General features: G+C 38.3%; 1 protein-coding gene across 1 annotated transcript in view; it reads left to right on the forward strand.

The window, feature by feature from the left end:
* The window catches only part of VEZT (vezatin, adherens junctions transmembrane protein), a 45,029-nt gene that overhangs the window by 12,150 nt on the left and 12,283 nt on the right, over positions 1–20,596 (forward strand). The window contains exons 5-10 of the mRNA XM_014307276.2: positions 3,717–3,866; positions 7,940–8,087; positions 10,879–11,210; positions 11,826–12,019; positions 16,141–16,241; positions 17,357–17,564. Coding sequence (XP_014162751.1) covers positions 3,717–3,866; positions 7,940–8,087; positions 10,879–11,210; positions 11,826–12,019; positions 16,141–16,241; positions 17,357–17,564 — 1,133 coding nt within the window. The remainder of the gene's footprint in view (positions 1–3,716; positions 3,867–7,939; positions 8,088–10,878; positions 11,211–11,825; positions 12,020–16,140; positions 16,242–17,356; positions 17,565–20,596) is intronic.

The raw sequence follows: 20,596 nt of genomic DNA on the forward strand, positions 1-20,596 counted from the left end.
AGTAAACCAGCAGAACAAAGTTTAGTGTTTTCTCCCGTAGTAAGGTTATCAAATCCTAGTGCTTTTTCAGAAGGAATCTCAAATCTCATGGCAATAGAAATGGTTGCATTTAAAAAGTTACTGAGTATCCTCTTGTGTTATTTTACATCCTTGAAGGAATGAGATGCAGCATCCTGGTCAGTGTTACATGTGCAGCTGTTTTAAGGTACTCCTGATTCAGCATAGGCTTGTGCATTGACCACATTGTGAGTGGAAAGACACTGCAGTTGTTATTTAAATAGTGCCAAGTTCAGACTTTGACTGGTTACTTAGCTAAACTCTGACAGGGTCTGCAGCTTTGGCCTGAAGTTCCTCATGGTCCACTGCTGGTTTTCCTCCCCATGACACCATCCGTTCCTGTTCTCACAGGCTAATTTACACATCCATTGAAATATCTATGGCTTTGCTTTATTCTACCCTATTTGCCCCTTATTAATTGATACTGGACTGTCTCTGTAAATGGTAGATTATTACTGATGAGGTTTTGGTCAGTCCTCTATAGGTTAAGTGGTTTATTGCTGTGTGGTAGTGCCTGCTATACTCAAATAGTCAAACATCCTTTTGCTTTCATTCTCCTCCCAGTAAAACTGACTGCAGCCACAGGAACCAGAACAGGAATTAGATCAGGAACTAAGAACTTGAGCAGGGAGCTTGGATTAGATGGCCTCCAGTGGTCCCTTCCAATGTTAACTATTCTGTGATTCTGTAATCCTGTCAGGCTTCTCTTACATTAGCTGCTCTCAAAGACAAGTTGATATTCCGATTCCAGCCTGGCCTTTGGAAGTGTTTAAGGCTCTGTTGGAATCTCAGGTGTGTCTGCATGGTACCAGTTCTGTAAGGCTGAGACGTCACCTGGGTGGCTTGGATTACAGAAATTGTATAGCAAAGGTAGGGCAGGGCTCTACTCAGGCAGAAGGGCAGTATTTCTGTCTAATTGCTTCATTTGCAATTAGCCAAATGAAGCCTGATCACAGGTTGCAGCCTGGAATTTCTGGAGGGTAATGAAAGTATGCCCATTGTCTTGCACATCATAAAACAAGAACTGAAGGAATACATAATGGAAGACTGCAGCAGTAAGCAGCAAGTGTTTGTTCCCTTGCTTGTCACCAAAATAATTAACTTCTTTTCTGAAATGTTCCCTTTTTACTGTATTTTAAACTTGAATTAAGCTCTGTGAACTTAATACATATGGATGTATATTAGCATCTTTAGAGAACTGCTTTCATGGTGGAGTGCAGGAATAGATTTTTATTAATGTGTTTATATAAATTTGTTAAAAGTTGAAAGCCAATTTAAGATTTGGCTTGTAAAATTAATGTAGAAATATGTTGCTGTTGTTCTATACAGTAAAATGGGTTTGGAGCTGTAGAAAATGGGAAATTCACCCTTAAACTTTCTTTGTTTCTTGCTACTTGTGGCTGATATGCAAAGCTGATAACATTTTGATAACATGTAAGTCCAATTAAAATACATAGAGGATAAGAGAGAGACTTTTTACAAGGGTGTGTGGTGATAGGGCAAGGGAGAATGGCTTTAAACTGAAATAGGGCAGGTTTAGATTAGATATTAGGACAAAAATTCTTGACTGTGAGGATGGTGGGACAGATTGTTCAGAGAAGTGGTGACTTACCCATCCCTGGAAGTATTCAGGCTGTATGGAGCTTTGAGGAGCCTGGTGGAAAGTATCCCTGCCCATGGCAGGAGGTTTGGAATTAGAGGATCTTCATATTCCCTTCCAACCCAAACCATTCTGTGATCTGTGAAGATAAATGAAACACTAGGAATTTAGGGATAGGACATGCCTGACAGAAAGACATGTAATAGATTCTACTAATTAAATTAGTCAAATAAGGAAGAATTTTTTTATAAAAAGCACTGAAACAATCCATTTCAGAAGGAAAGCAGATTGTTTTGCTGCATATTGCCAGTACATGCTGTGCTTGAGTTATGCTATATTTGTTCTCTATAGGAGCTGGAAAAGTCTGCATCACTGGAGTAGAACATAGATCCCTGGTAGAAGAATTTTGCTCATTTTCTTTGAGCTTTCTTCTGACAATTCACATAGGCTTGGGTCTACAAACTGATGTGAGAGTTTATACATAAACACTTCCAGTAGTTACTTCCAAAATCTAGGGAAAGGTTAGAGACTGGGATGTACTGCATTACATGTGTGTTCCCTAGTGAAAAATACAGCAAGGCTAGCATTTTAAATTTACATTTAGAAATGAAAATGAACACAGTTTGGTTTTTATTTTTTTCAGATTTTAAAGTAGTTTATGAGATGTTATATAAACCATTTTAATAACACATAATTTTAAATGGTATGCAGATATTTTATATAGTATTTCAGCTAGCATATTCAATATATGGCCATATTTGGCATGAATCTGCTTGTGTTAATGGTGTTAAACATACTGATATATGGTTCCAGCCTTGCTCACTGGGTGGGCTGCTCTGGTTTTCATATTTGATAGTGAAGGCCACAGGCTATTTCCCCTCCCAGTCAATGTGCAGCATGGTCCAGCTGAGCGCATGGAGTATGACTGACATTTTCCCAGCAGTGTCAGTCTGCTGACTTGGTCAGCTTTTTAGTCAGATGGGCTACAGAAGTAGTTACCAATGCAGCAACCCACCTCTGGCTTACCAGGGACCCTGTGTGCTTTTCCCTTTTAAGTGACTGCACATGAAATCACCTCTTCACCCTGCCCTGGGAAAGGTGAGAACAGAAGCAGGCTTCCAGTCAAACAATTAATCATAACTGATTGTCCTGTTGTCCAGACCATGTTCATTCCTGAGCTGATTCTAGTAAAATCAGTCCCAGTAAGTAGAGTGCACCTAGGCTGTTTCCAGAGTCTCAGTCACAGGTTTGACATCAGATTGTACATGAAAAGATACAGCTGGAGCTTAAAGTTCCACAGACCTGTTCAATGTTCACCCAGAACACAATTCATTTTATTTCCAGATGAGATGATTTCTTACAGTGCTAAAGCAATCTGAGTTATATTCTAATAGGCAAATGGCATTGTTTCTTTTAAATGGTATATTCACCTGAATAGCCAGACACCAAATGTATCTTCCAATATGCTTGTGTGGTGTATACATGGCATGTGTTTACCTGTCAAGACTCTCATAGCTCCCATTTATTGCATGATGGTAAAATCTATGTCACTTCTGAAATAATACTTTTCTTCACCTAGAAAACTTTCTGCATCAGGAACGTTAAAAGAATGTAGTGTTTTGTATGGAAAGCTATGTGTTGGCACCTTTTTCCTTCAAAACTTATTGAAAAAATAAATTTGGATATAAAGAGGTATATGTTAAATGCATGTTTATTAAAACTTTCAAAGCTGACAGTGGGCTTGTAATAGTTTTGTATCCTGATTGAGATAATGTTACAGTATGTCTACCATTACTACACAATTTTGGAAAATTTTAGAGAAAATAAATGTGCACAGGAGTTTTGCCAGATGAGAATAAATTAAGGCTATTTACTGAGGAATCCTGGCTGCTTTCTGAAATTTTGATTAAATATATCATTGAGATGATCAGGGTTTAGTCTCATAGTTACTGAGAGATTTGAAAAAGCTTTCTAAATAATGAAATAGGAAAACTGATGTACTGTTCTTTAAAAATACTTTAGGACATCTGTACAGTTGTATCACATTTTACTTTTCAAGTTTGCTTGACAGGGTCAGTGCCGCTTGCCCATTTAATAAAGCTGGACAGCATCCTAGTCAGCACCTGATCGGCCTCCGGAAAGCCGTGTACCGATCCGTCAGAGCCAACTTCCGAGCTGCAAGACTGGCTACTCTGTACATGCTGAAAAAATATCCTTCCTCTAAAAACCCACCACCTCAGGTAGTCCATGTTGCCTACTGGCACTTGTGTTGAGAGTCAGGATGTCTAGAAACGTACAGTATCTAATTACATACCTAAACAAGGGAAAGAAAAGGTAGCTTAGTAAATTGGGGCTTGTGTTTGGTTTGGAACGTGCTTTAAATTTGCCTTTTTGTGTACTGTGCTGTGTGATAAGATGCAGTGCACTGAAAACATTGTATCACTACTGACACCCATGCTCTGGTGTAAGTGCTGATGATGTGTTTCAGAGCCCTTCAAGATTTTGTTTTATAATTCCTCTTAGCCCAAAATATCCCTTGCACGAAAATATCCTCTTCTCTGAACAATATGGCCTTTCAGTCGACACCCCTGTGTTCAAAGGTAAGTTGATTTTCTCCTACCAAATTAACTGCAGCAAATTAAGCTTTTATGTTAATGTATATCTCAAATATGTTAGAAGGAGATCAGTCTAATGAACCTGTGACAGAGAATTAAAAATTTTAGGTCACAGCTTTATTCATGGTGGTACAAATTGCATAAACTTGTTATGTTATCATTCTCACTTCTATTCAGTAGAAGTTCAGCAATATTTGCTTGTGGCTAGTGTACCCTCTTTTAGTTAGATAGCTGCCTTCAGTGAGTACAGTTAAATAATTTTGCCCTAATTAAAATTTGTTCCCATGTAGAAGAGAAAATATGCAGTCATATTTTAGCCTTATACCAGGCAGTTGTGTCAAACTTGGTAGACCAGTGATTTAATGAGATGGAAGGTCATATTGCTTACATTTTGTGTGGAGAGACCGTTGGGCACTAGCAGAAAGAACTCAGCATTTGCTCACACCATTCTTGCTCTGATTTGTTCGTGGCAGCAAGAGTGCGTTGCTCAAAATCACAGAACAAAATCCCATAGAAAAGAGTATTTCTCTTTTAATTCAGAATCTGTCTAAGGTTATAGCAGGATGCAATGGCTGAAAGCGTAAACTAGGAATTAGGCACTTTGGGTAAATATTTACAGGATGTGGCACAGACCAGTCCAGAAGCTTTCTGCACTGTCCTCCATTGAATTGTGTGGTAACTCAGGCAATGCTTCCCTCGGCATGCTAGCTGCTTAACACTTTTATTCTTAAGAGCCTTGTGGGTTCTGCATCATGGGAATCTGGTGTAGTTTTATACAAGCTGAATGGAGGAAATTTTGTAGCTTATGTTACTGGCTGATGTTAATAATCTCATCCTCAGCTGATGCAGAATGGTCTGATTTGAACTGTTTTGATAGGTAGGACTTGGGCATTGGACCACGTAAACTTAAAAAGCGGGGATTTTGTTGTGAGGTGATGTTCTTTACTGTCAAGGCATAAATAGTGTTATTTTTTATTAGTGATAAAGCCAAACATTGGATAGTAGTATTTTAAACTGAGTGATAGAATAGAATGCGTATAAAATGCAATCTGTCTTTGAGATACACTGGGCACAGGGACATTTGCAAATTTCCTGTAGTAAATCTAGTAAAAACTTGTTGCTTCTGCTCTGTAAAGGTTTAGTTATTGCATCATGAACTGTTAGAAAAACCTGTACCTTTAACTAGGGAGAGGAAAAGTTCATGCAAGAAAACAAGTAAGCTAAACAAAAAATAGTACCCTCTTGAGATTATAAAAGCCTAAATTGCCATGCTGAAATAACTGAGTAGAGACACTTGGGCATTTTTCAGTGCAAGGTTTCTTCCTTGACCAGCCAGTTCATCACATGCTTAGCTCACCCTGGTGAGCAGGTGAGAATTGTAGAAGAGCAGCTTGGATTTCCCAGGGATCCGGTGAGGCCCTCCTGTTAGATCTTCAGATGGGAATGTGCTTTTGAAGACTGAAGTATAAATGTTAAATTGTTACATACAGGGATACATTAGCATTCTTGTTTTTCTGTAGGTAAATAAGAGTGTCTAACCTGATAAGAGGTTAGACATTCACTGTACAGTATTTTATTCTGGATTTGTCAATTCATTATTAAGTAGCATTGCCTTCTCTTTTTTCAAGCTAATAAGGCATGTAAGTTAAACAGATGAATGAAATATTTTCACAGAGACAGGAAAATTTAGCTAATCTAAGATAGTTAGGCTTTAGTATTTTGGCTTTAACTACTGACTAGAAGTCAGTAGAGCTAAAAATACTACAACAACAAAGAGCACGAAGGAAGTGTGTTCCTGTATATAATGGTGTGTATGTGTTTAAACTCTCTAAATGTCTGATCCTTAGGAAGCTAATGGGGGCATGGGATCAGTTCTCTGCTTTCATCTGTCAGATAGAAATGGGAGTGGAAGGGCTGCAATAGAGGAGGGCAAGGCAGGAGGTACAGGAGGCAACTGGGAATCCCTGGCTGAGATACAGCATGGGTAAGTGGCTCCTTGGTCAAACCTCACATTTGAGATGTTGCCTGGAATTTATTTTTAGCATGACTTAGGATTCCATGTGTGTCCAAACTGCTTTTTGTGGTGTTCATACTGTTGGAAATGCCATGTTGCAGGAAAAGGCTAACAAGGAGTACAAGTGATTTCTAAGATTAGTGGTCCTGAAGGGTTTTGACCTGACTTTTCAATTTCTGATGGAGTTACCATCCTCATCCTATGTGCTCCCTCTGCTGGGCATACTGTCAGGTTAATTCAGAGTAGACACCATTTACGTCAGGCAGCTGCTAGTGACAGTAGCAATATTCTGATCCTAATTAATTTACATTGCAGGGTTTTGTTGGAACACTTAATAGGCTTCTTCCTTTCCAGACATTAGGAATAAAGGAGGGAGAAATATGGTTTTTTATATCCTGGACACTTTGCTTTACTGTTTCCTGGGACACAGAATATTACTTTTTCCTGCAATGTTCTTCTGCTTAACTGGTAAAAGTCTCTTGAGCAAATCAGTTTTGCAAGTTCAGTCCTATGAGAATTTAGCACATGGAAAATTTGGGTGTGAAAGCAGATGGAACTCATAGCTACCCCTTGAAAACACATTAGATGGACAAGAGACAAGTGTTTCTAATTGGCTTTATGTGCAAGAGATGAGAGCATTCAGTTTTTAGATCAAACTATAAATGAGAAACAAATATATTAAATTAAGACCATATTTTCATTAATGCTTTACAAATATATATATATTTCCGTGGAACAGATGTGATTTTGTACTTACGGCGATAGGTTTATGTTTCTGTTTTAAAATTAATTTTACTATTTTGTGACTGGGTAACTATCAGAAAACATGCAAAAATCTTGAACTGTTCCTTCCCAGCCTGAGATTATCCTAAAATTAGTGCCATTTTAAAATAAATGCTGCCTAGTCTATGAATTATTTTTTCTCATTTCTGGTATCAGTTATATTGGTCTTGCTTCCTACTTTTTAAGCATTCTTGAAGACTAGAAATGTACATTTTCCTACTGTGATTTTAAATGTGCTGAATGGTGTTGATAGATACCAGTTTGTCTTTCATCCTGCCAAGATCAAAATGTCTTTACAGTGATATAATCAATAAAGTTAATGTTATGACACAGTCAGGGAGCTCCTGTTCTTCACAGAGCTCTCTGAAATGTCAAAGACCTTTTACTGTAAAGACCTCTCTGAGAAGTTCATCCACAGACAGACCTCTCAGTGAATTTACATCCTGAGTTTAGTCTATAACACACAGGCTACCTTTAAAACTTAACATTGCACAATTGTTCTCTTTCCTCTGTCAATTTCTGGTTTAAGATTGACATGAACTATGTCTTGGAAACTCAGTATTTAAAAGTAAGCTGTTTCACTCATTCAAAAGGGATGCAGGGATTTTTCATCAATCTACTTCGTTTCTTTTTATGTATTTGTATTTTGACATAGGTGTTTTGTCAGTGTCATATCTCTCATCCTTCTAAGAGCCTTTAATACTTGTGCTTCAAATAAGGATTGCAAAAGAGGATTCAGGTAGATTTGGGATGAAAGTATGTGATTTCATAAAAATTGCCTGGAATGAGAAACCTTATTAAGTATTTCTTTCCTTTTGTGTATGTTTAATGCAAAAGTGGCTTTGTTTACCACCTTAACTCCAGCTAAACTTACCCTCTGAACTCGGAGAGTGACAACGTGACCAGCTACATCTGTGTGGTCCCCTTTAAGGAGCTGGGCCTGGGACTGAGTGAGGAGCAGGTCTCTGAAGAGGAGGCACACAATCTGACTGATGGCTTCAGCTTGCCTGCACTCAAGGTAAGCTCTCCTACAAGGGATTAATGCTTCCATACAGGCTTCTGGTGAAAATCTTTCTGTTGTCATGAAGTCCTGTGGCTTGTATGTCTTAGCCTGTAGCGACACACTGAATTGAGGGTAAGGTGTAATCAGTCAGGCTCTTACCATGTGTTCTACATTTATCAGCATTCATCTGATTTCTTTGTACATGTAGAGAAAGAGAAGTTACTCAATACAACATTAGGATATTTTTCTGCAAATCATGGAAGTTCAAGTCAGTTGTTCTATAATCAGCTTGATCAAGCCCCTTAAACCTGATTTTTTGCTCTCTGATTTCACCTGATCCCAGCTGAATAAAATAATTTCTGGATTTGTACTTAATTCTTTTTTAATCTAATCTCTTGATGTGAATAAAAACAGAGACATCAAAAATCAGAAATTAGTTGTAAATGCCAAAGGGAGTAGCTGCATTTAGTCACACTGAGAAGCAGAAATCATAAGCTTGGACCCCTGCTGCCGTGAGCCAGTGTGGTTCTTTGATGTTTGGAAAACTTTAAACTGAACAGAGTGACAACTATATAATGACCTTTTTATCTATTTTGTTTTGAGATGTTAGGTTTTTTTTGTTTGAATGAGTCAATTGGAAGGAAGATCTAATTTGAATGCAAGCTTTCTATACTCTAATGACCCTCTGCCAGGGCAGTTCCCCTTTAGCATTGTCTTTTTAATGGAAAATTCCATTATTATATGACTTCTGTGTTTCTCTGGGGTTGGCTTTTGTTACATTTTTTTCCCTTAATTTATAGACCTTGACTTCTTTTGTTCTGACAGTAAATGCTACCAGTAATAGTGATTACTAAGCTTTGAGGCTTTGTCTAATTAGCTTTAAGCTAAGAGCTACAATAAATAGCAGCATTTGGGATTTTTTTTCTTGCACTTCATTAGCTGAAGTTCTAGTTGCAACCATGTAAGCCTGCTAATTTACCCACTTCTTTTTAAGCACAAGAAGCCAGTAAGAGGTGCCCAAGTTTGTAAGCTAAGCCTTTGTTTACCTGCAACTTGCAGTCATTTAACTGAACTCTATTTTAGTTAAACTGGGTAGGATGCTTTCTGGATACAAGCTCATGACAACTAGAAAATCTCAATTTATGGTAACTCATAAAAGCTAGCAATGTAGGCTGGGTGTGGTATAACTGAACCAAGCTAAATTAACAAAAATCAGTCCTAAGCAGATTCCTTGGGACATATTTGTGTGGTGAGCCTTGGATGTATGTGCAGTCCTCTTTGGTTTTGTTTTTTCACTTTGAGAGAATTTGCCTTTATAATAAAGTGCTGGTCATGCTAAGCCATATGACAAATGTAGCATGTGTCTTTTGGCTACCTTGTCCTTGAAGTAAAGCAATTTAAAGAGTAAAAATTTTTCACTTAAGAAAAACATCCCAGTTTAAGCTGAGGAGAGCCAGGTGGATATTTTGTGTCAGCAAAGATCATCAGTAGTTACTAACAGAGCAAGCTGCTTGCAACCATAAATACATCTGGAATTTCCTTTTCTCTTGTCGTTGTGCCTTTTTTCAGGTAGGTTTTTAAATATTATTATCAGTTCCTGAAGTCCACTGTTTCTGTATGCTGTTTTTTTACTGCCTGTGATTTATGTCTGGTGGAAGGGATTGGTCTTCTTTTGTGCTTATTACAGCATGAGCTTTTGATTTTTTTAGCCAGGGCACCACACGTTCAGGGACACTTGAGTGATTGCTGCCCATTTGTTTGCTTTGTATTTTTGCACCCAGCCAAATCATTCTTGCATGTATACCCCAAATTAATTTCATATAATTCATGTATTCTTTTTTTCTCATTAGCATCTTTTGTAAATTGAGATTCTTTTTTCTTTTGGAATACTTTCTCAGTTTGCATCCAAGTATTTTTGATGTGATGAGTAAATGTTTTGCCTTCCTTGGTCTGGAATGCTTGTGAACAAGTTTCAGTCTCCACCTCATAATCACCTACAGCTGATCCCTTTTAATAAGGGCCATTATGCAGAGAAAAGTATCATAACCTTTCCTTTTCATTTTAGACATAAAAGGTGCTGCTGTACTGTCATGGTCTGCTGAGTAAACTTTTCTAAACTAAGAAAACAATTCTTTTCATTTCATTGGAAGTGGAAGTTCTCAAGAAATTGAAATTTTGGACTGCCTTGCTCCTAGATGGACTGTCCTCTTTAGTATCATATATAACATTGTGAATCAATCCATTTCTTAAAAGACTTTCCTTCCTTAGTAGTATTGGTGGAATTTCTTACTTTGGCTGAAAAAAGAAATAAGTTAGCAGCTCAACTTTCTTCAGATGCAGAATATTTTTTTTGTTGAAGTACAGTGCAATTAGGCTCATGTTTCAAGGTTGGGTGTGGAGCAGTGTAGTAGCTATTAGATTGTAGAAATGACAGCTTGGCCTTATAAAGGGAAAAATGTCTTTGCTGCCACTGGAATTTTGGCAGCCCTTTACGAGCCGTAGGGTATGTGGAGATTATAGCAAATAATGAAACTGGCCGACAGGAATATGACATTTTGGACTCTGACAACTTCATGAGCATAATTGCATTTAATATCCTTCATCAAGGAATTAACAGTCACCTAAGGTTCACAAGACCTGAACCTCACTTGGTCTGGAATACCCTTCAAAAACAGTCAGCGGATTTTTGCAGTTTTTCAAAGTTCCCGTTGCCGGCCAAGGAATGTTTTCCCATGGTGTATCCGTACATTTACTTTGGAAGTAGATGTACACAGGTGCACGGAGCTAACTCTCCCCTGTTTTGCAGGTCCTCTTTCAGCTCTGGGTAGGGCAGAGTTCAGAGTTTTTCCGGAGGCTGGCGCTGCTGCTCTCCCCGGCCAACGCGTGCCCCGAGCCCTCGGTGTGCCCGGAGCGGCTGCCTCACCGCATCCTGCGCGACGTGGCCCAGGGCCTCCCTGCCACGCACGCCGCCTGCCTGGCCGAGCTCCGCAGGAGCTACGAGTTCTACCGCTACTTCGAAACGCAGCACCAGGCGGGCCTGCAGTGGGCAGCCAGGGGCAAGCAGCAGTGCAGGGAGCTCAACAGCCTGCAGACAGCCGTGCGCAGCCTGCAGCTGCACCTCAAGGCCCTGCTCAATGAGTGAGTTTACACCTGAATTAACAGAAGGATTTGGACTTGAAGTTCTTTGGGTTGTCAGCTTGTATCCTCAATTAAAAGTAAAAAAGTCTTTGCGGTCATAGCCATATCTTCACACAGTATGGGCTCAAAGGTTTACTATGGAATCTGATATTTTTCCTGGGTATTCTTTGAGTATCTGAAAACTTGAAGATAAGCAGTGCGCTAAAATTTTGCCTTGCTTTTGTGACTCCCTTAAAAAACATAATTATCTTCCATTGATTTTTCCACATACCAAATGCTTTATAAGAACATTCAGCTCATACTAACTAACTAGTAAATATCCCTAAAGATTTGTCACTGCTTTGGTGAAACAGTTGAGACTGTCCTACTCCTTTAACCTTACACGTAAGAATTACTATAACAATTGTAGGTATCGCCTTGCTTATCTTATACATAAGCAATGTATCTTGATGTAGAAAAAAATATTTTAATTTTAAAATTTTGGGGCATCTTTGAGGAATTGACTGAGTTGGGTTCTTAAAACTTGAAGGAAATAACAGTATATTACTTAAATAATTGAAAGAAAGGTGAAGTCAAATATTTATTATTACTACTGTTTGTCTCCTTATTACTTAGGGTAATAATTCTTGAGGATGAGCTTGAAAAGCTTGTTAGCACTAAGGAGATGCCTGAGTTGACAACAGAGGCCCGTCAGGTTCTGGAACAAAAACTAAAGTTTATTCAGCCTCATATCCAGGCAAGCAACAGCTGCTGGGAAGAAGCCATTTCTCAGGTGGAAAAAATGAGTGGAAGAAACCCAAATAAAAAAGGTAAATATGAGAGATTAATTTAGCACCTAATGGGATACACTTCAGAAATGAAATGATCAGATGAATCATTGACAGTGTTCAGCCTGTGTATCAGAATTTTAGCTGAAGAAGGTCTTAAAACCATACACTTTGAAAAATTGTGCCCTTATATCAGACTTTTTCATTGTGATGGCCTTGAAGCTTTTGTTTCAGCAAAAAATGCAACCATGTTAACTCAGTCTGTTAGACCTGTGGATTCAGATGGTTACATTTTCAGGTGTAGACTGATCATGGCTTTTTGCCTTTGATGGGTGAATCAACTGTGAAGGGGTAGGATTTTAATGAATCGCCCTCAAGATCTTCATTTACTTACTGCATTAAAATGATGCCATTAATTGAAATGATAATGACATTGTCATGAAACTTTTTTGACAATCACATTTTCTGGAACATTTCAAATCATGGAGGACATGTTGAGCATATAATACCCATTTACCTCCTCCCTCAAAGGGAGTGAGCTAACCTTTGGTGTTCTTAAAAGTCTTAGTGAGCAGCATATCCCAGTGTTTTGTTTGTTGTCCCTCTCACTGGAGATCTGTACTGCCCATACTGTTCTTGTGAAGCATAACCAACTTAAATAACTGAATGGAACTTAGGATCTCCTAGCATGGAATTGAACCTGTAATTTGTCATCTTTCTTTTTTCCAGGAGCATTTTTACTGTTCTAGGAAGGCACAGCCCAGCATCTGAAAAATGCTGGTAATGGAGACTGCACTAGGAAAATTGGAGGGCAGAACTTGGGGTATAGAGAAATCCAAATCTGAAGTGCACTATGCTCTTAATGATGTATGGGTGGAATGTCCAGTAGATGGATAAATATTGCTGTGGGCCTAGAGGCAGGCAGGCCAAGCTTGTTCATGCTTACATCAAAGCTTGGAGCACTGGGAGGCTTCCTGCAGGCTCTGTGCAGGTCCAGACATGGAATAAACAAACTCTTATACTTTGCCTGATAGTGCAGTCTTACAGCTTCCCCCTCAGTGCTGTGTAAAACAGCCTGTGAGGATGTTAGATGTAGCCTGATATATTTGCATGTGCTGACCTATTGTGTTGTGTTGACACCTCCACAACCTGCAGTTCTACTGATCTTTTTTCCCCTTTGCTTAAAAGTTCTTTCTAGACTACACACCATAGTATTTTTAGTTATTTTAAATTTATTTTTACTCTGTGTATAAATTTCTCAGCAGGCCTTTTTATTTTAACTTGCTTCCTTTTAATGTTCAGTACAAAAATAACCTCGTGTGTGATCTAGAAGGGATTGTGTGGGAAATAAAAAATAAAATAATCCTTCACTTTTGCCCATTGGCTTTCCTGGAAATGTGCTGGGATTGAACCTCTCTTTTGCAACAAGTTTACTGAACTAATCCACAGGAGCTACTTTAAATTATTTTGGTCATTGAAAACTATTTTTATCTGACAACATTTGACTTTCCTGATATATTTCTAAGCCATCCAGTTTCTGTGAGTTGACCTTGTCAAGCTGTACATGAAATCAAGTTCAATTCTTTTGCTGTCTTCCTACATACTTTAACAGCTGGTCTGTCAGTCATGTAATGCAAATTACTTCAATAAATTCTCTTTTTTTTCCCAATACTTTCTGAAAACTCTTTGGGAGAAGATACCTTCCTGTTGAATAAATATAACAAGCTCAGCACAGCTTTTACTTTATGCATTACTATCCAAAACTAAATCAATCTTTTGACAAGAGCTGTTTCAAGAACCCCATGGGCTTAGAGCCTTTTGTCTAAGTGGATGCTGAGCACTTCTGCTGCCACAGATGTTTAGTCCAACTAACTAGTTCAGCCAGTAGAGCATCTGTATAAAGAGTTGAGTCCCCTTGAACAAGCAGTGCATGCTTCTTGCCCTGAATCATTATATGCCAGAGCTGGTTTCTTACAGGTACATTAAACAGCCAAAGCAAAGCCTTTCAGAGTAATAGATTGGACACTCACACCCTCCTGTCAGCCTGTCATTGGTGGTGACATCGGAATGTATCTTATATTTTAGCATATAGCTCCTCCAGGGAATGCAGTTTGGCTTCCTCCTTTACATGATATGGTCTATTTCTAGAATCAGTGCCTTTACTTACTCACTGATCCTGTCAGGTACAGAGCAGAGCCTCAGAACAAGTGGGGCTTTAGCGCATTTAAGAGAGATCACCTCTATTTAAATTCCTTGGGCAATGATGGACCTATCTATCATTCATCTACATATACTTCTTTGCTCATTTCCTAGAACTTTCAGCTTCTTTTCTTTATTCTTTCACATTTTTTCATCACTGATAAAATGTATCACTTAAAGCTTCAACAGTTTAAGCATGTAGTAATCTACTGCTAGTATTACAGAATGGAGTACTCTTTATGGCTAGTTACAGCATTGTATTACTGATCTTTGAAACAATGGCCCTCAAACTGTTTAAGTTCCATCATTTTTCCTTTTAAACCATCTTTGCAATTGTACACAACTTTTTTAGATATTCATAAGAGCAAGGCTGTGGTACTCTGCTGCAATCTCACCATCCCTAAGTGTTGAGTGTATAGATTAGAAATAGAAAATAGGGTTAGGTAGGGCTTGGCAAGGTCATTTAAACCATCTCCCTTCTCAAGGGTAAATTAGTATTTGTGAGTAAATGTTGTTTACCTCTTCCTAAAAAACTTATCTTCAGAGACATTTTACAGTATTTCCAGGCATCTATTCCAGCACTTAATTCCATTACCAGTAGAATGTTATTACTGAATAGAAGTACCTCTTGCTGCAATTTAAAAGCAGTACTTCTGATCCACCCACAATGGAAATCCATTTCCTCTTGATGGCTCTTACATTATCAAAGATTATTATTATGCTTCTTTCTGTCTTCTCTATATGAGTCCCTATGCTTCAGCTCTTCCCTGGTGACTATACTTTATTTAGTCCTCTTTTTAATTTCCAGTGTTTTGCTCTACATTTCCTCTAGTTGGCCCACGGTGTTGCTGAATGAAGGGGCCCCAGACTGGGCAGTATGTTCCATCCACAGCCCGATCAGTGCCAGAGTAGAAATGTTATTTCATGTGTCTAACAGTCAGTGCTGTTGCTTGTATGTACTGGTTTGTAGTTTGGCTTTTTGCTTGCAGTGGGGTAGAGTTGATGGTGAGGCTCCTCACCTCTCTCTCAGTGACGCTCCCCAGTCAGTTGTGATGCATTTGTGCATTTGGCTGTTCTAAAGCACAAAAATTTGCAGCCATTGTCACCAAACTTCTGGGTCTGAAATCCATTTCTACCTGGGTTGTATCAGTGATTTTCCAATATTATTTTTTATTCTAGTGGTACCCTTCAGTGTTCTTGCAGATTATCCCCAAATCAGCAGATTTAATGAGATGCAACACCTCTCGTTCACCCATTGGCAATATTGAAGAGTACTGGACTTGAGACAAATCCTCACTCAATGTATTCCAGTCTGAAAATGGTAATCATGCTGTGATGATCCAAGAGGCCGTTCTATGCACCTAATAGCAACTTTTCCTGGCCTTTGCATTTTTCTTATAAAGATGTCATGACACCATGTCAAAAGTCTTACTGAAAACAAAATACAGGATGTCTTTGGTTCTTTCTATACACAAGCCCTGTTACTGCATTGCAAAATTAACATCTTCTATTTTCAACAAATCCACACTGGCTGTTATTTCTGGTCTCTTTGCTACCTCACAAATACCTTCCTGTAAACTTTCTTTAAATAGTCCTTCCAATATTTTCCAGTCATTTGAAGCTGTTTTATCTATAATTTTTTTAAACTTCTGAACAAAGTCTCTTCTCTGGTTTTACTGATTTTGCTTGCCATCTGCAGGTTTTCAAAGTCTATAAAATTTCTGAGATTTGTTAGTTGAAGTATTTCAGCACAAGTTCCATTGTACCCAGCTTCTATAAAAACAGCCAAGTTACTTAAGTGCTGTCTAACAGTTTCAGTGTAACCTAACCAACCTTCTCACCGTTTTTTTCATGTATGCAAATCCTGGTTATGAAAATACCTGGACCCTGCCTGAGTGAGTCAGAAACATCATTCAATACTCAATTTTATTTCTTTTAAATCCCTTTTCTTTTTTCCCCTAAAGGCAAAATTGAAGTTTCCTGTGACAACCTACAGCATACTACAGTACCTTTAACACAGCCTGCCATATACATAGAAAACAAAGATCCAATCCCTGAAGAGCAGGTAAAAAACAAAAAAAAAGGACCATTTAAAATAATAATCGGGGACTATTTGCTGTATCCATTCTTTTTTTCGGTTGCTTGTGCAGTGACCTTGTTGTCTTGCTGAGACAGACAAGTAAGTGGCTAGTACCACTTCAGAATTGGACTTGCCAAAAAAATGTGTACATTCCTTTTGCTGTTCCATGGGGAGGTATTCCCCATCCTGGAAAAAAGAGCACTACTATTCATTTCTCATATATAACATTAGAAATGAGTGACCAAAGGAGAGCAACAACACAAGTCAAAATAATAAAAAGTGAGAATTGCTAAAAGGCAGTATATGAAATAGTCCTACTTTTGCTGGATAAACAGACACAGCTGAAAAAGTGACAACTCAAGCACAAATCATCCTGCCTTCAGTTTGCTTAGGCTCTGCATTTTTGGATATCTTTTTACTGTAACACTGAACAATTTTGTGTTGTTAGAGGACCTCCTGGGTGATGGTTGGGCTGTGTAAAGAGAGGTGGGCCTCCTCCATCCCAGAACTGAGTGGCAGATACATTCTGAAAGCACAGTGAACACCCATGTTCTGCTCTGTCTCTCCCGTGCTTCTCCCCCACATGTATTCTCTCTAGCTGTTTTTCCATATCAAAAAGCTGGGACTAATTACTTTATTGACAATTTGTTATAAATGCTGCTCTGTTTTTTTATGCTTGTAATCCTGTATATTTTGCTCTTCTCTATATCCTCTTAATAAGGATTTATGTAAGTTAAATTAGCAAGATGCACAACTACCAAGAACTGGTTACAGTGTAAATTAAAAAAAAAAAAAAACCACAAAACCCACATCAGCATTGCTTATTTCCACCTGTAATTACAGAGGAATGGTCTCCCATTTTCAAGGTATATCACTTGTTCCTATTTGTGTATGAAGGTAAATCTTGTTAATGAGTGGACTTGCTCCAAAATACTACAGATACCATCAAGAGCAGTGTCAAGTCCACTGGCTCTGCTCAAACAGGGCTCCATCCTATTACTGTGGTTAGTTTGTGTTGCTATCACTTGATCATGAATCAGATTGTAGGATTGAGTGCACCTGACAGTGAGGATCAAGAGTTTCTTCCTTTCTTTCTTTAGGAACTGGAAGCATATGTTGATTATTCAGATACAGATAATGAATACAAAAGGGAAGATTTTTACTGCTTCTCCCAAGAAGAAAGAGAGAGGCAAGAGCGAGAGAGACAGGAATCTAAGAGGGTGTTACAAGAATTGAAATCTGTACTGGGATTCAAAGCTTCAGAAATAGAAAGACAGAAGTGGAAACAGCTACTATTCAGTGAACATGGTAAGCATTTCTTTTGAAAATTAATTCTTTCCTTAAAAAACATGGGTGTCTGCCATGGATTTCTGACTATGTTGGAATTCAGACAGTGCTTAGCTGTAGTAGTGTCTTTGACAGAGCTGTGTGGTCTTAGTTGCCATTCCATCTTTTTATATTTTAGCATATATAATTTATTGAAATGAACTCATAGAAGTAAGAATTTGGCTTTAAACAAAACACTGAGCTAAAATATTAAACACACAAAAATATTAAGACATAAAGAAAGCTGTCAGGATATAAACCATGCAGATTGAACTGACTTTCTTTCATGGCTTTCCAGTAAATACGAATTTTTACCAGGGTGCATAAATAAATTACTTTTCAAAATTTAAAGAAACCAGCAGAAAAATTATCCAGGATGTACAAAAGTATATAGGTTAAACTGAAGAGCTGGACTTTGAAATATTGGAGAAATAAAATAATAAAACTGGCTTTTGTTTCTATGAGAGACTGAATACAGAATATGTTCACACACAAAAAAAAAGCCAAAAACAAAAAAACACAAGCCACCTAAGAAGAAGAGTTCTTTCAAATTAGCCTATTCTAATTCTGAGGACTGCTGGGTATCTCCATTCACTTGCACTTGAAAGCAGGATATGAACATTTCTTTTGCCTCAACAAGACAGCTTGTCTGTTAAAACTTGATTCCTCTCACTACTTGAGCTATTTGATTTACTCTCTTTAAAATTGGCAGGAGTTTGTCTTTTCCTTTTTCTTGTTTTCATTTCTTTCTCTTAAAGACAGGTTAGGAAAAGCTTTTTAGAAAAGTTCCATGTTCTATGTTATGCAAAACAACCCTCACGTCTGGCACCATATCCAAGGATTCTGCCTCTGACGGTGTCTACCAGAAAAATGACCAAGCACTGCAAATTTCCAGTAGTTTACTAGGAACACTAAGTAACTGACCATACCTATTTATGAGACTGTCTCTTTTGACATCAAACCATCAAAAATATCTGTTCTTAGGAATTTTCTTCTTTATATCCATTAAGCTACAACTGTGGTAAAAGAGATTACTTGAGTATTGGTACTGATTTCTCTTCTAGTTACGTTAAAAACCCAAGACATCAAATTGCACCAGAGTTTGCTCAGGAGTAGGATTTCTGTATTTCTGTTAGATATGACACCACACAACTCTTCACATAAATTTCTTCAAGTCTTCCTTTCCTACCTGTTGGAGGACAAAGTGATCCTACCTCCAGTTCAAGTCTTCACAGACCTAGTGAAACTCTTGCAGAAAGAGTTTTTGTCAGGAGAACTTGCCTAGGACATTCCCTTACCTGAGCAGTAATACTTGCCCTGAGCAGGTAATACCTATCAGCATATCCTCAGGCCATGTGTGGCCAGAGCTGAAAAGAGTCAGCTCACTCCTGTAGTTTGCAGTAACTGTTCACCAGAAAGCCTTTATGGCTCATGTTGGTTCCTTTTCCTTTCCTCTTACATTGCTTTAGGATTAGAGATAAAAGGGTGAGGAGGGAAGAAAGTATGATTTTCTCCAGCTGCGTAGGACATTGATTATTTCTGTCCTATACAAACGTGGAAAACATGAAGGCAGTTCAAGAAAGTAATTAATACTGTCTTCTGTTGGATCAGATTGTGTGTGTTTATTCTGACAGACTGATATGTACACCTGCTATAACATCTTCTACCGATTTTTAAGGAAATCCTTCAATATTTCTTCAAAAGAAACACAAGCCAGTAAATATGATATCATGGACTGTGGCATATTATGGTTTAATTTATCCATACACAAGTCAGTCCTTAAAGAGACATTTATGTGATCTGCACTTTCCACATTTCTGACTTGCCTTATCTTGAGGATTGAAACCCAGAAAGGTTCATATTCTTGTCTCCATTGGCCCAAGCCAGTGGATGGCCATGATACCACTTTTCCATAGTCCTCTTGAATCTTGCTTTTACAGGACAATCAAATTCCAGAAATCCTGTGTTTTCCTAACTTGTGACTATTATGGAAACAGATCCTGAAATATTCAAAGGCTTTAATCTGTTAGTGAAGGCACCCAGCTAGCCATTCTGACTTATCCTAACAAGGACATGAGGATTTTTGGTTCATTTAAAGAGGGACTGGTGAGGGTTTCCACATAAGAGGTCAGCTCCAAACAAGCTGGTATGTCTTAAGAGCACAACATGAAGTCAATTGGAGATGATAGGTTGGATTCCAGAAGAAAAAAATATCATCTTAGCAGAGCACTAGACTAAAGCAAGTTTTCCAAGGCCCAGTACCATGGTAATACTTCTTACATTCTGGGTAATAGGTAATTTCTGGGAGTGTAGGTAAGCTTATGTTTCTGGTCCTTTGGCCTCCTGTTGAGCCACTACATGGAAGTGCTGTGGAAAGGTCTTTTGAAAAGGTCTACTAAGTTTTTAGTAGCTTCATTTCCATTTGTCAAACACTGTAAAACAACTTTCTTCTGCCGCAAAATCATTTCTAGCTTTTCCCTAATCTCTCCCCTGCAAAAAAGTTCATTCTGTCAGTGGTTGTGTGGTATCCAGCTGTTTCCCCTTCTCCCACCTTGTCCATACAGCAGTTGTTATATAGCTATTTATCAGATTTGGAAAGCCATGCTCTCAAAACAGATGAATTTCACCCTGCTTATTAATTTGTCAACTCCACGTATTGGCCAGCTACCAATCTCAAGTATCTTTTTTTTTTTTGAGAAATTTAGCCTTTCAAAGTATTCTTTGGAGGAAGTAGGCAAGAAGTTTGCTCCCAAATGATAAGATTACTGTGCATATTCCTGTCTCTTCAAGCAAATGGGCAGAAATAAGTAGCAACATATATTTTACAAGAGAGGGAAAGAACTACTCCATAAACAACTGAGATGAGTCTGGTGCAGTGCTCCTTTGGTATATCAAGTTCTAAAGCAAACAGTGCAATACACATTCAATGCCACAGTCTCTCAGTGTGCTAATGACAATAGTTATCCATGTGACAACCATAATGATGTGCCTGCCTTCAGCTAGCTAAAGTAATA

The sequence above is a fragment of the Geospiza fortis genome, unplaced genomic scaffold (genome assembly GCF_000277835.1).
Source record: "Geospiza fortis unplaced genomic scaffold, GeoFor_1.0 scaffold186, whole genome shotgun sequence".
NCBI lineage: Eukaryota > Metazoa > Chordata > Aves > Passeriformes > Thraupidae > Geospiza > Geospiza fortis.